The sequence below is a fragment of the Euwallacea similis genome, chromosome 33 (assembly GCF_039881205.1).
Source record: "Euwallacea similis isolate ESF13 chromosome 33, ESF131.1, whole genome shotgun sequence".
Lineage (NCBI taxonomy): Eukaryota > Metazoa > Arthropoda > Insecta > Coleoptera > Curculionidae > Euwallacea > Euwallacea similis.
The window spans coordinates 1,358,515-1,375,089 of NC_089641.1; the positions used below are offsets into that span (position 1 = coordinate 1,358,515).

The 16,575-nt window shown below is 33.4% G+C and overlaps 2 protein-coding genes across 4 annotated transcripts; both read right to left on the reverse strand.

Annotated features, from left to right (window-relative positions):
* Positions 1-222: 222 nt before the first annotated feature.
* aspr (asperous) lies at positions 223-4,621 on the reverse strand. 3 transcript variants are annotated; one of them, XM_066404258.1, is made up of 10 exons: positions 4,497-4,621; positions 3,413-3,576; positions 2,955-3,112; positions 2,371-2,503; positions 2,124-2,311; positions 1,985-2,068; positions 1,759-1,931; positions 1,279-1,501; positions 1,031-1,226; positions 223-687 (listed from the first exon to the last, which is right to left on the reverse strand). In XM_066404258.1, exons 2-10 carry the CDS (start codon positions 3,574-3,576, stop codon positions 471-473), a joined length of 1,536 nt encoding a protein of 511 aa, XP_066260355.1. In that variant the 5' UTR covers positions 4,497-4,621; the 3' UTR covers positions 223-470. The 3 variants fall into 3 exon arrangements, with proteins under 3 accessions (XP_066260355.1, XP_066260356.1, XP_066260357.1); XM_066404259.1 differs by lacking the exon at positions 2,955-3,112 and having other exon boundaries at positions 3,516-3,576; XM_066404260.1 differs by lacking the exons at positions 2,955-3,112; positions 4,497-4,621 and having other exon boundaries at positions 3,413-3,570.
* Positions 4,622-5,863: 1,242 nt separating this feature from the next.
* Positions 5,864-14,445, reverse strand: MCPH1 (Microcephalin). The gene is made up of 9 exons (XM_066404236.1): positions 14,170-14,445; positions 13,459-13,628; positions 12,858-13,089; positions 12,640-12,798; positions 11,823-12,578; positions 10,195-11,568; positions 9,942-10,094; positions 6,683-6,760; positions 5,864-6,236 (listed from the first exon to the last, which is right to left on the reverse strand). The coding sequence occupies exons 1-9, from the start codon at positions 14,344-14,346 to the stop codon at positions 5,916-5,918; spliced, it is 3,420 nt and encodes a 1,139-aa protein (XP_066260333.1). The 5' UTR covers positions 14,347-14,445; the 3' UTR covers positions 5,864-5,915.
* Positions 14,446-16,575: the final 2,130 nt, after the last annotated feature.

Here is a 16,575-nt window from a genome sequence, read left to right on the forward strand (position 1 = left end):
AAATGCTGACACTAACGTACCATTGTACCCATCAAAGAGCACGTACTAGTCTGGGCGTTTATGACTAATGCATATATGCATTACTAATCAGAAAATTTTCAAGATTTAAGCTTTAGCAACTTCTTTATAATAATCTCAATGACCTTATGTTACTGTCTTCATGTTCATGGCAATGCACAGATTTTCTGAAACGTGTGGAAAAAAATCAGAAAAACTCGAATACAACATCAATGATTTTATTAACAGGATCATTTATAAGCAGGCAAATTCGCATTAATTATGGCAGTAAAGGACACATTATATTGGCAGCTGAAATGTTCCAAACAAGATCTAAGACATGAACCTAATGAGTTTTAATAATTAGATAAACAGAAACAAAAAAAACTTGACAAAAGCTTCAATTAATAAATAATTAAGTACTGGTAATGGTTTGAGATATTTTAGTACCTTTTAACCTATTTGATTAAATCTCAAGCTTTTGCATCGGCTTCCGCAGTAAAATTTGCCTTCAACTCCTCCAAAGCCCTTTTGTACCTCAAATACCTCGACGCTGATTGGCCTCGGTTTAAGTAACACTGACTTAAAGCATCCCCTTGATAACCAGAGGGGCAAGTACACACAGCCAAATGATTTCTGGGGGTGCATTCTGCGTTGACTCCACATTGACCAATGCAAGGACTCTGACATCTATTCATTTAAAGACACAATGTGACAAAATTTTTCACAATATACGAAAAGCTGTAATGATGCAACAAAAATTTAGTAAAAAACAGAGTGTTCTTTTATTACATAACGGCAGTCGTATTTCTTCGAATTAGACATTTAGAATCCACATAAAAAACGAACACTTTTTTCTATTTGGTTGTATATGCTCGAGCGTTACCGTTTACAAAACGTTTATACCACATGCTTTTATAAGGGTTTACTTACGGTTCTAGAACGTTAACTTAACATTTTGCCTTTTGTTATATCCCCATCCAGTAAGTAATGATATTGGAGCGCTATAAATGGAATAAAATCATATACTTACGCATAATCAATGCAAGCCTTGTTGTTGGGACAATCACCATCCCCAAGACACTCTCCTCTCTGACAACCCGAAACTGGGTTGCCCACATAACCAGTCTGGCAGAAGCACACCGGACGTTCCTTCGCCGGGTTCCGGGTCTCGAATCCGGGTTCGCAATAGGCGTTAATGCCACATGGATTGGGTTCGCATAAATCACCTTAATTCCTTATTAAGTTCGAAAAATTACCAATAATGGTGACAAAACTTACGAGCTTCGAAAGGTCTACACCTTACAAACGGATCGCCCGTCATGTCTCTTGGGCACGAGCAAACAGGAGTTAGGCCTCTAAGATTGCAATCAGCCCCCACTCCACACACCCCATCACAAGGATTCTTACAGATGCCGTAAAAGCACGCTGGACGGCCCGGGGGACAGTCTACGTCACCGTAACATTCGGGTTTGCAGGAGAGAAGGGGGTTTCCAAAGTAATTCTATTTAGTTTAAGAAAAAAAGATTGAGGTAAAGTATCCAATAGACTACGCCACTTAGTTCTTGAACTTATGCCTCAAAAATTGAGATTTGTTAAGCAAATGTCTCAATATATTGAATATAACTATTTAAAAAAATACAACTTGGTACATGCGCGTTTAAATAATTCCCGGAGTCATCGTATTTCTCTAACATACTTTAGGTGCAGCATATACTTGAGCATTTATGTAAACAAATATGAAGTTCGTTGGAAATGTACCTTAGGGCAAGTACACACAGCTTGATGGTTTCTGATACTGCAATCGGCGTTTTCTCCACATTGGGTACTACAAGGGTTCTGACAACGAAAGTCGATGCAGGCTTGATTAGAGCTGCACTCTGAGTCGCTCTCGCACTCATGGCGACAGCCACTCAAGGGGGATCCCAAGAACCCTAATCAACCATATCGTGGAACTATACCATTTGAAGCTTACAATAGAACTCACCAGGACGACATCTACATGTAGGGGTACCGTTAATGACTTCGCAGTTAGTGTTGGTACCACACGGGCTTGGATTACACAATTCGGCTACAGAAAGCCAAAAATGTTTTAATATTTTCAAGGAATATTTTTATTTATTTACATGGATCGAATCTTCTGCAGCTACTGAAAGGATTTCCTGTGTAACCTGGGGGGCAACTGCAAACAGGGACATGGTTCCTTGCTTGACAGTCTGCGTTAATACCACAGGTTCCTGCACATGGGTCTATGCACCTTCCATTTCTGCAGGTTTGGTAATATCTGCATTCATCGTCCCCTAGGCACTCTTGTCTGTAATTAAGGGATAAATTGAGAGATATGATTTTTAAAAACTATATTTATAAGCTTGCCTTATACACACGCTCAGAGGATCTCCAGAATAACCTCTAAAACAGGAACACACGGGCCTACCTCCTATTACTTGACACTGAGCGTTTTGTCCACAAGTTGAGGCTGTACAAGTAGTTACTTCGGTGGCAAGTGCTGTAGAACACAAAACATAGGAGGAGACTTATAAGGTGCTCAAAAAAAGGTGAGTTGAAGTATGAAGGTTTGACTGACTATGTTGATGGTGGTTGATTAACAATCTATAGTCAATCAATTATGTGATTTGTCATTGTGTTTTTTGTAGTAAATAAAACCCATGCACATAAAAAATACCATTATTTGCACTAAATCAAGTTAAACCCACTCGTTAAAATCCTACATACGATTTAGGAATTTGGCAAACCCATTTGAAAATTTTTGAAGTTTAGCCCTACAGAAATTCTTGCATTGCTTTGAAAATTTTAACATAAACCGCTGCCTTTCATTCGTTTCATGACTTCTTGCTATCAGTGATGAATTGCTGAGTGAAGTGCATAGATAATGCCCTTGTGAGATGAAAAATGTTGCAGTACTTTCGTAAACTGAAGAGAAGAATTCGACTTTTAACCTGTTCTGCCATAACCACTGGGACAATAAACGCAATCCCCTGTAGTCCTGTAACTTTGAACGTATCTGTTATATTCGCTTTGAGATTTTGCTATGGTGTTCCCATATCGGTCTGTTATGTAAACATTATCGTCGTAGAGTGGTCTTGAGTAGGTGTATCTAAAAGAACACGTTTTGTTTATCCTAATAGACAAAAAAACACTACGTATTGAACAAAATCCTGCGAAATGATGATAAATAACATCAGGATCTGTAGTTATTGCATAAGAAGCAGCTGCTCATTAAGATGTTCTCAAGGTTGTGACATTTAATTGTAACGACTATGTTTATACTGATGCACATCTCTAATTTGTATGTTTAACATTCTTATTAATTAATAGATGGTTCAACCAGCTTTTTCCACAGATCAATTACTCAAGTTTTTATTCAAATCTAGGGATGGCTTCCGTGCTTGTCTACCTGTAAGGATGCTCCACATATGCATTTCTGTTGTATGTGTAATAATCGTTGTAATAAGGCCTGCCGGAGAGAATTCTGTATGTTCGGTAGTAGCTAGGCTCACCTGAGGTCAGATAGATGATTTGGAAAGCCAGGGACAGGAGAACAGCGGTCTTAGTCCCCATCTAAAAAAGAATGCAATAGCATGGTGAGATTTTCCTGAAAGTCGCATCGATCTAGTGATTAAAACCAGTACTTTGTGAAACTCCTAAATATGAAGCTATAAGTTTCTGAGTTCATCGCTAAAAATGTACCTGATTTCTGTCATTTCCTTCGCTCTTAAAGTCTATGTGAATTAATTATTGATTAAGTATTGTTCATTTAATTCTACTACAATTTGCTCAATTTTTACCTAAAAGATCCTTCTATCCAGTAATTAAAATCGGAATTTTGTGAACCTGCTCAATATAAAGCGACAAGTTCTTGAATTGAGCATTTATAATGGGGAATTTTTCTAATCTTTATCGCTATTATTTCATCTCATAAAATCTATATTAAATCATTATCTTCAACTCATAAAAACTGAATTAATGACCGTTAGATATAAGCTACAACAAATTTCTGAATTTGTCAATAGACACCTAATGGAAATTTTGTAAAATTTACATAGTTACAGGGTGTTACAGTAAATTAAAATTATTTCCCAGGTAATTCTAGAAAAACTATCAGAGTAACAAAAAATTTAGTATTATGGTTTTTTTGGAGAGGTGGACAATTCGAGCTTTATTAAAAGGAGCTTACAGAAACGAAACCGAGAATACTGTTCAATAAAATCATGAAAAGTTTAGATATTTTTCCTTCCTTACATTATCACCCCACATATGAGCATGTGCATGTAAGGCTTTCGAAATAATATACGCGGTGTTTCAATGAAAAAAAAATCATAATAGTAATTTCTCATCTTTTTTATGTTTTTATTGTCCAAATTACTCATTTATGCTACTTTGCATACGTGATTTAGGAAAAGATTTTCATTCTACCTCACTATGCTATGATTTGTTAGTTGTGTAGGTCTGTGTATGATTTTAAGTTCGTAGCCACTCACCGTTCTGACTGACTAAAAAATATCACTCTTAACCCTAACCAAATCACTGCGACGAATACTCAACACTGTTTATCTTCTCTAAAACTTCAGTACCTACCTATTTCTCCCCCCCCCTGAGTCCTCAAGAACTCTTTAAGTAAACCAGGTAGAGAGAACTGCTAATATACGTTATACTTACCGACTAATGTTAGTTCTTCGCTAAGATGGTCTTACCGACAGTATCTAAAATTAAAAGTTATATATTTGAGAAATAACCTTCTGTTAAAAACGTTAAATATGAAATCAAACGATATTAAAAAAATTTAACGTTGCGTAAAAACATAAAATTACAAGTTATCTCTATAAAAACTAACACCCAAAGTGTTGGTACTGATGTCATAACACAATGCCACATATGCAAATTTCCCAGTTGTAGCTTTTTATGACTTGTTTTATTTGATCGGAGGCTTGTCATATGGAAATGGCAAAATGAAATCCGGTAATCACATTTTGGTCTGATAACGAAAAGGTTATATTTTTTACTCCCACGGAATTTATTCTTTTACTTTCAATTCCTTATGGGGAAAAGCATGTTATAGTGGTACAAGTCACAGAAATGACTTCTGATAAAAATTCTTAAGTAAATTGATTTCCTAGAACTGTTGTATTAGGAAGGCAATTGATGTTTCAACATGATCTTTCATAAAGTTCTTTATTTGATTTTAACGCGGTGTGACACTGCTCGGCTTTGCCCAGACCTTTAAAGGTAAAGGCAATTACAATATATTTATTATGAACATTAATATCGTATGACTGGAACCGTCCTACATACAGACGTACATATGTGAACCGGCCTTGATATTGTTAAATAGCCAAGGTTTGTTTTGATACCAATAATTGTTAGTGCCAGGAGCTTTTATGTAGTTTACTGGGGAAAATTATTCATATCAATAAATAATTCAAAAAAATCTTATTGACACCCAAAAACTCCACAGATGTCACAATTTCGTTCTTATTGAAAACAGGTAAAACTTTCGAATATTGTTGTTGGTTTATGCAGATATTTTTGTGCTGTTAGGTAAGACCTAAAGAACGTCTTTATTGTTTGTTATATATGGCCTTGGTAGGTTTTGAATCCAACAAACCAGGCATTACTAAACGCCTGTCTGAAAATGAATTTTTATTTAGTTTTCTTTGCATAAATTGCTTTTTGGTTACAGGAATTTGGCATTGAAAAGAAATCTTCAAATCACAGAAATATAGTTCTATTCCGCCATATGCCGTGTCTATTTTTAAAATCCTTCTTATACTGTCAATACACCATTATTGCAATTATAAATGATTATATTAAAAAAACACAAAATTATAACAATAAAACACTCACAAATAATAGCATTAATCACTGTGTACGGTTAGTCCTATTTTCATAAAACTTCACAGTTAATTATCGGACACTAAACTTTGTTTCTTGGTAGCACTAATCAAATACTTTTGTTTGAAGGGCATCTTTCTGTAGAATGTAATGCTGTCCAAAATCCAAAACTCGTTCACGCACACTGTGTTATCTTGTTTCACATACTGACCTACGACTATTTTGGCCTTTCGCCTTGATGTTACTATTTTACCTTTGCAAGTCGTTATTAGCTCCTTTAGATCCCAACAATGAGGATTAGTCGAAGGGGCTACGTAAATAGGGGGGCAATTTTCGAATACGTCCAAGGTGTGTTTGGGACCGAAGGCTTGTCGTTCCAAATGCGATTTCTAGAATAAAAAACAATTATTGAAGCAATGAAGCGATATTTCTGAATGAACAAAAAAGCAAAACCACCAGCACGATGATGTAGAAATTTACCATTTGCGCGACTTAAACATAAACTCAGTTGATTTTGGTGAAGAACTACAGTGGAAACAGACAGATAACTTATAAATTGATGATCACACAACTAACAACAAACCATCTCATAATAATCTCCACAGAAATCAAGTAAATGAAGAGGGGCCAACGAATTAAATTAAACCTACAATATATTCTTTAAATACAAATTTACCTAGTTTACTAACTATGTGAGAACTTCAATAAACAGAACTTGAATTATAACTTTATTTCTTGACAAAATATTACAAAACGTATTTATTGACAAAAACCGACCATCAAAATTGAAAAAGAACATTAATTATGTAAAACAATACACGAAAAAATAAATTACCTGAACTACAGGTGCAAAATCTGTTACTTCAAACTGATCTTCCGGAAGCCATTTTCCTGCCTCTAACGATTGCAGCACCTATGAAGGAAAAATTAATGTAAAATATTCAAAAAAGCTTACATCATGTTATCATATCTTTTACTCTGTAATTCTTTACAAATAGCAATATGATAAAACAATTATAAACGATTCAGAAATTCAAAGCACAATTATTACTCTAAGAAAGGTGTAAAGTACTAGAAATTGAACGAAAGGGTACAGCAGGATAAGCATGGCGAATCGGCCTATAAAAGGGATTTCAAATTTTTTGTGTAAAATAGATGTATTTGGTTATAAAAACAACATTTACTTTGATTTTGAGTCGATTTTTCAAAGTGGCCTTGAAATATGCCAAAAAGATCGCTTAAGTACCTTTATTACTTTAAACTCAAATATCTCAGGAACTAAAAGAGATACAAAAATGATTCAAAAATCAGTTTGTAACTGATACTCTAAAAAATATTAATTTTTTTTATAATTTTTAGAGGGTCGCAATATTTTCAAAAACTTTTAAAAAACTTTTAAGTGCTATTTTTTCATTTTGGTTTTTGAGTGACAATCACAAATTTAATATATGTTATAATATGGTCCAAATTCTATCTCATGAAAAAATTTCAATTTTTAAAAAGTGTCGCAACACTTCAAATATATAAAAAACCAAGAGCGCGTCACCAATTATTTGTATTCGTTAATGTTTCGAGTATAAAATAGAAACTAATACAAAATATAATTCTATTTAACAATTTAATCAACTATAGACATTTAGTCTTCATCACTATTTTCATTAGTAACCACCTGAGTCTTAGTTTTTTTTACAAACGTAATGTTTAAAATACATGTTAAATTATTATTATCCTTCCTATTCAGTTTTTTTTATTGTATGACTTTGTTCCGGTGATATAGTATTAAATAGGGAACCGTTTGGTGTAAAATAAACAAAATGATTAAAAATTGAAGTTAGAGATTTTATATTATTAACTGATGATATGCTAAAATAAGCAAACCTTTGCCTGAAATTAGTTTCATTATTTTGAGTTTGATACGGCTTGGGTTTTATTAGACCAACGTTTTTAGCTCTATTATTATTTAGTTTAACTTATTTTTTTTGTTAGCTATTAGACCCAAGTTCCGCGCTTGTGTATATCTTTCAGTCTGGCGATGTGAATGATCATAGCTAACACCACCGAAATCGCAGAAAACCGTTCAATTTAGGCGAACATCAGCTGATACTAATTATTGATGGTACATATGTATATTCGGCATCAAAAAAGTAGAAATAATTATTATCAAAGAAAATCGTATTCCGGACAAAAAAAACTCATTTATGTAAGCCCTCTACTATACGTACAACAAAAAGTTTAGTAGTGGATTTCGCTAGACCATTCTATGGCACTGAAAACGATGCTTCAATAATGAAAGTAGTTTTAGAAGATTCAGCAGGCATAAATTCCATTCTGTTATCAGATGATATATTTATTATTGGTCGTGGATTTCGGGATGTCATAGAGAATTTAACTCAAAAAGGTTTCAAAGTGTTTATACCAGCAATGAAAGGTAACCGAACTCAACTAACAACGGAGGAAGCTAATATGTCACGTTAAATTACTAAAGTCTGATGGTATTATTGGTCAACAATATAGACTTCTACATCATCAAGTTCACAATGCACTTTTGCCTAAAATGGAAAGATTATGCAAAATTGTTGGTTTTTTGCATAATAAATATAATAAAAGATTAGGTTCAGACGATGAATCAAATGACATTATAATGCAATATATAGATAATAGATTAAATATGCTTAATATATTGAGTCAAGAAGTTTTGGTAGAAAAATGGAATCGCAGAAAATCTAAATTCAAACAGCTCAATGCAAATGACCTTCTTGCTTTTAGCCGAGTTGATGGATAATGATAATTTATCAATAAACTACGTAAAAGAAGCACCTAACATACTAAAAGCAGAAGTTAAATCACGATACATAAACAGAAAATTTTATCGTATTTACATTGATTATGTTCCAGATGGAACATATTATGAAAGTATAAGACGTTATTGCTGTGATTGTCTTAATGACAACCGTACTGTAGGATGTTGTTCCCATGTGGTGGCTATTATTTACTATTTGTCTTATGGACGATATTTATCTCATATTTTAAGACCAGCCGCAATTTTATCTTCAATTTTTAAAAGAAACTAAGACTCCAGTTATTATTAATGAAGATAGTGATGAAGACATAGTTGATTAAATTGTAGAATATAATAATATCCTGTATTAGTTATTAGTTATAATTTATTATTTTTTACTTGTATTTGAATTAGTTATTATTTTTTATTTGTATTTGTGTAAGTTATTATTAGTTTCTATTTTATACTCGAAACATTAACGAATACAAATAATTGGTGACGCGCTCTTGGTTTTTTATATATTTGAAGTGTTGCGACACTTTTTAAAAATTGAAATTTTTTCATGAGATAGAATTTGGACCATATTATAACATATATTAAATTTGTGATTGTCACTCAAAAACCAAAATGAAAAAATAGCACTTAAAAGTTTTTTAAAAGTTTTTGAAAATATTGCGACCCTCTAAAAATTATAAAAAAAATTAATATTTTTTAGAGTATCAGTTACAAACTGATTTTTGAATCATTTTTGTATCTCTTTTAGTTCCTGAGATATTTGAGTTTAAAGTAATAAAGGTACTTAAGCGATCTTTTTGGCATATTTCAAGGCCACTTTGAAAAATCGACTCAAAATCAAAGTAAATGTTGTTTTTATAACCAAATACATCTATTTTACACAAAAAATTTGAAATCCCTTTTATAAGCCGATTCGCCATGCTTATCCTGCTGTACCCTTTTGCGAAAAGAGCAAGAAAATAATTGTTTGGAGAATGACAGTAAAAATAGCAGGAATATAGAGGACGGGCGAGGATACTCATTGCTGAAGTCAAAATATCGCACAATAAAAGATGTATGGAGAATAATTCCCAAGCACTAACTGGACAAGATGTGTATGGAACCTATCTTAAAAGGAAGGATTCAGGACGATTCGTACAAAAAATACACACAAGAACATCGTGTCAAATTCAACGAAGTGGTAATGGCATATCTATACTAAACTGTCAATTTAGCCGTAAAAAGCCTTAGAAGGAAAATACATATCTACATTCCTATTCTCCCCTTTTTCTTTCCCTTCTCAGGAGGTTAAACAACTTACCCACTGAAAACTAACCACCCAACATCCCCTGGCCACAGCCCTTAGCATATTGATAGTCCTTTTGGATTCCCCCGCAACGAGATGAGTCGTCCTTTCACCTACCTGATCTTGGATATTGAACTTACCCAATTTTTTAACAATTTTCATAAAAAGCTGAAAAATTAAAAATTTATGATAGATTAAATAAAATCAAAGCATTTATAGAATCTCAAAATGTGCTGTAAGAATTTCTATTCTATAACGCAGTGCTTACCTGAACATCCGCCTTATGAAGCTTCGTGCAAACAATGGTAGGCAACCTCTTCTCCATTTTTTTCATTTTCTTCCTCGTCGAGTCAAACTCAACAGGTGACATAAACTCTAAAGTACTCCTCCGATTCACTGGAGAAACCGGACGCAATCTCACTTTCGTTTCAGGAACCCCCACATTATTTACTGAAACCTGCGACTTTTGAATCCTCATCGATTTCCTTCTAACAGGAATTTTACACGATTTTTGTTGAATGTTACTTCCTTTGCCTCCATTTAAAAGCTCATCCATAAGCTCTTTTTGTTCATCTACTGAGCTGTCAAAAATTATTGTTTCATCTTTCTTCTTCCTTGGTTTACGCGCCGTCTTCGGCGAACTTAATACTTCACATGCCTCATTTTCAGAGGCTGGTACGATTAGAGACTGATTGAAATCATTTAGAAATTCCAGAGGATTCATTCCTTCATCAGATTTGCGCTTTCGGGATTGAAACCGCTCTTCGCGCTCTTTATCATCATCTACATCTGAGAGGGAAACTGAATCGTTGGGATTGTAAAGTTTACGACCTGCTTTTCGAGGGAGGACAGTTGCAGATTTTGGGTTTTGTAATTCGGAATTATAATCATTTGGCTTCTTGATTTGCGGATTTAGACTTGTAGTTCTTTCTCTGGTAGGAAGTTTTCTGGAAACTCCCAAAGTTTTCCTCCTGCGTCTTGTTTTGGTTGGACACGTATCTTCCTGTTCTGGAGATTTCATTACTTTTACTGAGAACTTCTTAATTACAGGTTCATTTTCATCATTGATTCTCCTAACCTCCAATATCCTGGAACGGTTTTTCACTGGAGATATAATTTCAGACTCGTCTGACATTCCTGATATATCAGTCTCTCTAGATATATATAAATCATTCGAAAGTCTTTCCACCAAATGCTTGGTAAGACTCCCGTTGCTATGATTCAGACGGGTTCCAAGATCATAGTTTTTGAGCCCATTATGACTTAAGTCTGAGGAAGAACAAACCAATTTCGAGTTTGTTTCACTAGTCAGCTGTAGCTTTGACATAGAAATTGTATTATCTGAGGGTTTTTCTGAAGAAACACGCAATGCAGACATGGAAACGTCAGTTTCGGTGGTTTTTGATGAATTCTTTCTGGGCGTTGGAAAAATTATAGTGCTTCCAATGAAGACCTGATGATCAGATGAAACTTGCAGGGCAGACATGGATCCTGTGTCTTGCACAATCAACTTACTGGGACCATTTAGACTTGCTTTTTCTGAGGAAATTTGAAGAGGAGGCATGGAAGTAGTGGAATCTGAAGAATGCAGTTTTAGGCTTGGCATTGAAATGGTATTGGTGAATTGCTCGTTGGAAGATGTCTGTAAAGATAATTCACAATCATTTTCAAAATTTCATTGAATGGATAGACTAAACTTGTTGTATAGTGTCTCAGTAAAAGGGTTCGCTCTGCACATCTTTTTATTCATTATTTTAAGAAAACGTTAAAACAAGTTTCAATATTAATATTCAATGAGACATTTATCGATGTCGAATATTATTGAATATGTTGTTCGTTGTTATTTTTTCATGAATTTTCAATAAAGATTAAAACAAATACCATATTAAAACTTACTCTTAATTCGTCGTACTTCTTGACATTACAATTCGAAGACCTATTCAATTCTGACTTAGCAGATCCTCTTCTCTCTGATACCTCATAACTGCTAGGTGTAGGACCCTTTTTTCTTGACTTTGCCGCTTTCCTACCCAATATAAGAGACTCACTAGAATGCTCTAAGCTACTACACGACTCCTTGGTAGAGTTCTTGGAAGTGACAAGGAGAGAGTCATTAGACATATTAGTTGATCTATTGCTAGTCCTAGTACTGGAATCTTCTTTGAATTTATCATTATCCAGGCTGTCTGACAAGGACCTAACAGAAGCTAATTGTGCCCTGTTAATATTTTTACGTCGATTAAAGGAAGTGGAGTCATTTTTTGAGCTATGACTTCGGCTCGGGGTTCTTATAGTGAATATTTCTGAGTCCTCCATGTTAATGTTTGTTGAGCACAATGGCTTTAATGGGAAACTATTGTTCTCTAAACCAATATTAGTAATCTCCATGTCAGAATTACTGATCCGGGTCTTCTCAATATCTCTATCAATTATTGTGGTAAGAATGCCAGGAGTATTCTCCTTGTCTGACAACTTGTGAGAACTTTCATTTGCGGTATGAAAGGAGGTGTTGCCGTTTTCGGGCGACACAGATGGAGTAAATAAAGTTCTCCGCCTGTTGATTAGAGATTGAGTAGTCGGCAATGGAGTACCTTGAGAAATGCTTTTTCGATATTCATGACGAACGATTTCCTCATATTCTTTTTGTATTTGCTGAAATAAGGATTTAAGAAAATTTTTCTTTGTCACCAATCTGTAAAGAAATTCCACTTACAGAACAAACTATTGTCTCATCATCAAATCCACTCTTCAAAGCAGGAAACTGCTTCTCGTCTTGTCTCTGCATACTTTTCCTGCAGAATTCCACCCATAAAATAGACACCAAATGCACTTTCAACAATCTGGCTTTTTGAAATGTTGAATAACAACCATCCTATATAATCACAATGTTAAAATTATAAAGAGGAAATAATTAAACAGTAAAAAATTTACCTTAAAAACTACATGCGTAACTTTTCTACTAAAATCTTCCAATATTATAGCGCCCATCGATTGCAGCACTGCTTTTACACTAGCAGATCTATCTTCGTTATGACGGCTTTTTATTTCCACATAGGCATTCACTCCTTTTAATATATTTTCAAATGGGGTTGAAGGAGTGGAAGAAGTAGTGATGTTACTTGAAACATTGGAAGATCTTGAATCTGCTCTGGATATATCTGATCTGCAATTGAATGAGTAGTGGGAAATGTATAGAAAATCCTCATTGACCATTATTCCAAATGTTGATTTTTATGAAAAATTATAAAATTAGGAAAGTATCTAAAATACTTCTGCCTTTCAAAGAGAAAACATAAAATTGCCAATTTTATTTTTGGCTATTTTTATATACCCAAACAATTTATATGACAAAATGTCACATTGCTCTATTAGCTCTAGTTACTTATTTTTTAAATTAAACTATCATATTTTATATAGGTGTCATTTTTGCAGTATTTTGTTATTTCAGACATAAAATCAACAGTAACAGTCAAATTATTAATGTGTTTATAACTTTCCCATAAATAATACTTACCCTGTATATAATTCTTACCTATTTGACGAACCAGGGTTACTGCTCATTTCTTTAAGGGCTCTTCTCCTTAACAATGCTGATGGGCTCTCCAAACCTTTTTGTATGGATTTAGATTTAAGTTTACCAACAGAGCCTTCTGCCTTTTCTTTCGTGTACTTTTTTATAGCTTCTTTGTTTGATGAAAGAAGCTACAGAAAAAGAGACAAATCACAAAATTATATTGCCTCTCATAAGACATAAGCCTAGGCCCAGTTTATACACTAAATTAACCCTACACTAATATTAATAAGATAAATATACTGCAATAAAATAAAACAATTTATATTCCCCCACAAGGAAACTACATAACTTAATTTTAGTCTATATTAATCTAAATTACCAGTTGTCTTCAACTCTGTATATTTTTAATAAAGTTGACAGTGTTTTTACTGATCTAATAGCCCTTAAGGTTTTTAGAATTTTTAAAGGCAAAATTAGAAAAATTTATGTTGATTGGGTTTCATTTTTGAGATACTGATGTAATTCTTCTTTTTTCCGTTTTGTCCCTGGTAGTCAATAATAGTACAAACTATGATTGGCATGTTTTTACGCAACTTTTAAAATATTGATAAAGCAGGTTATGCCACTCACTCCCTCAGTTGCATTTTGTGTAGCTTATACCATATTTCAATATAACAGAAGGGCAAAGAGAAAATTGAACAACAAATCAAATAGATACTTTATGCTCACCTGCAACACTAATTTCTTTTTCTCCGGACATTTCATCAAATCTTGGAACAACTCTTGGTCAAAATTAATTTCCCCTGCCCCGTCATTTACTTTGGAAATAGACAGTCTCTTACTACCATTTCTTACCGTTTTCTTAACTTGAGGGGTAAGATAACCAGTACTTATTTTCGGTTTCATGCTGGATTCCAAATCAAACTGAAATCAAAGTGTGAGTGTTTTTAAAAATGTAGCATGTGAGAGAAAATTAAAAAATGTATAAGTTTTGTTTACAAAGACATGTAATGAGTTCCTCTAAGAGTACATTTTAATAACTCTTGAAACGTTCGACTTGTGGACGCGCCAACCGCGCTTTCATTTCCCAAACACAACAAAAGATTCATATCAAAAGGAATTTGACATACAACAATGCCTTCAATGTCAATACGAACTGGTGCTTGTCTATGCATCTGACATAACAATCAATGGGTACGTCATCATGAAGACCAAAACGAAAACGTGTATATTTTACGATAATATTCTGATTGATGAATCTTAAATTTCAAAAATTAATAAACAAATTTATTATTCGAGTTGTACAAGGTGAGCAAAAAAGATATTAGGTTTTTGACAGTAAACAAAAGAATTTTTCGTTTTCGTATTATTTTTAAATGGCGTTTATCATTTGAAACATTTTTATGGAACGTTCCATTTAAGACAATTGACCTTGTGGTCATAACTTTTTTTACCACCCTGTATGTTTTGAGAAAGCGTTAAAATAAGCCACCTTACTTACCACTTCAGGAACTTAAATACTTCACAAAATAGTACTATGGAGTACGTTTCCCCGGCCTTTTTCCCAAGACAGTTGAGTAATAGGTTAATAATGACACGAGTTAAACGGCTAAAATGCCGTCATCATGCCATTATTGTTTAGATATGGTTACCTTGAAAACAAACATCAAATTAAATGTCACCGTCGATATTATCATCTAAGAAGTATTTATTTTGGTTTCTTGTTCAATTTGTGCTTAATTTAGATAACTTTCCTCCCTATTTTTAAAGAATTAAAGCTATATTCACTCATTAATCTTTAATGTAATGTAATGAAATATAAATATCTTTATAGTAGCATTTTATAGAAATTGATATTTTTTTCAATAGAAATTTACTGATATTGAAATAATTACATATTTCCGTGAGGGACTTTTTGGCAAGTACCTATTTTATATACATATTTATCTAATAATACATATTGGTTCAAAGGTTTGCGTTTATTAAATTACTTAAACATTGATGACTTAAATGGAAAAATCATTATATAATATCTAGGTATATTCATGTACATATATGTCAGAAGTTCCCTAACTCGTAGAGAAACAAAAACACAAGTTTAGGCGGTACTTCTTTATTTCTCTAGAATCGGGAATCGAATGAATCCCTTTTTGATGCGTGAGAGTCACCCCGGGTGCATCTGCTTTTCTTCCAAAAGTCTGTCACCATACTTCCCACATTCTTCCCACACTTACATCCCTTAATCATCTTATTCGCACCTCCATATGTTTTTAGGCGAGATGATAAACAGACCTTTATCTTTTACCACGAATGATCTATTCTGACTAGTACAAGTTTAGTCCATTTCTAATTTACAATGGGGCACCAGTAGGTGCCTGTGACATTCCGCACATGTCCAAGGATAGGTTACAATATTATGGGACAACATGTTTTTTGCATTTACATTGAATAGGTTGATAAGTAACCCCATATGGCTTTCTTTATGAAAGCTCACATATAGTATACCTTCTTACAACCTAATATTTTATTATTACCACCTAACAAAATTTTAAGTTATCTTTCTTATAAAGTAATGAATATTATCGAGCATATACTCGCTTCCATTTTAAATTCGTTTAAGTTTGAAGCAACATCCTTAGGTTCAGATTTAAGCCGTGGCAATTACTTAGTAACTGCTTATCAAATTCAATCATATGATGGGACACAATAAAAAAAAAATTCAAATAGATAATAATATAATAATTGTACATAAACTCGGTTCAAATTAATAATGCAAGGTTTAACATCTATCTTATAAAACTAGAGAAGGATGAACTCATTAGTGTAAATAATTTGGTCTTTGATCTTGACTAAGTATATTCAGTTTAAGTTGAGGTTCAGTAAAATGTAAATCGACAGTTAAACTTGAAAAATGGTTATGAAAGCTAACCCTCGTAGTACTCCAAAGGCGATAATTGTTTTTGTTAATTTGCAGAGACATCTGATTTTGTAAAGACGAGTATTCTGTCGTGCTTAATATTATCTTGAGACAAAAAATGTATTTACATGTTTTTGTAAGCTTTATACTATTAATATTTCTATTTTTAAATCTTCTCTCCAATAATATAGTAGTATAGTATTTAGAAACTTGACAGA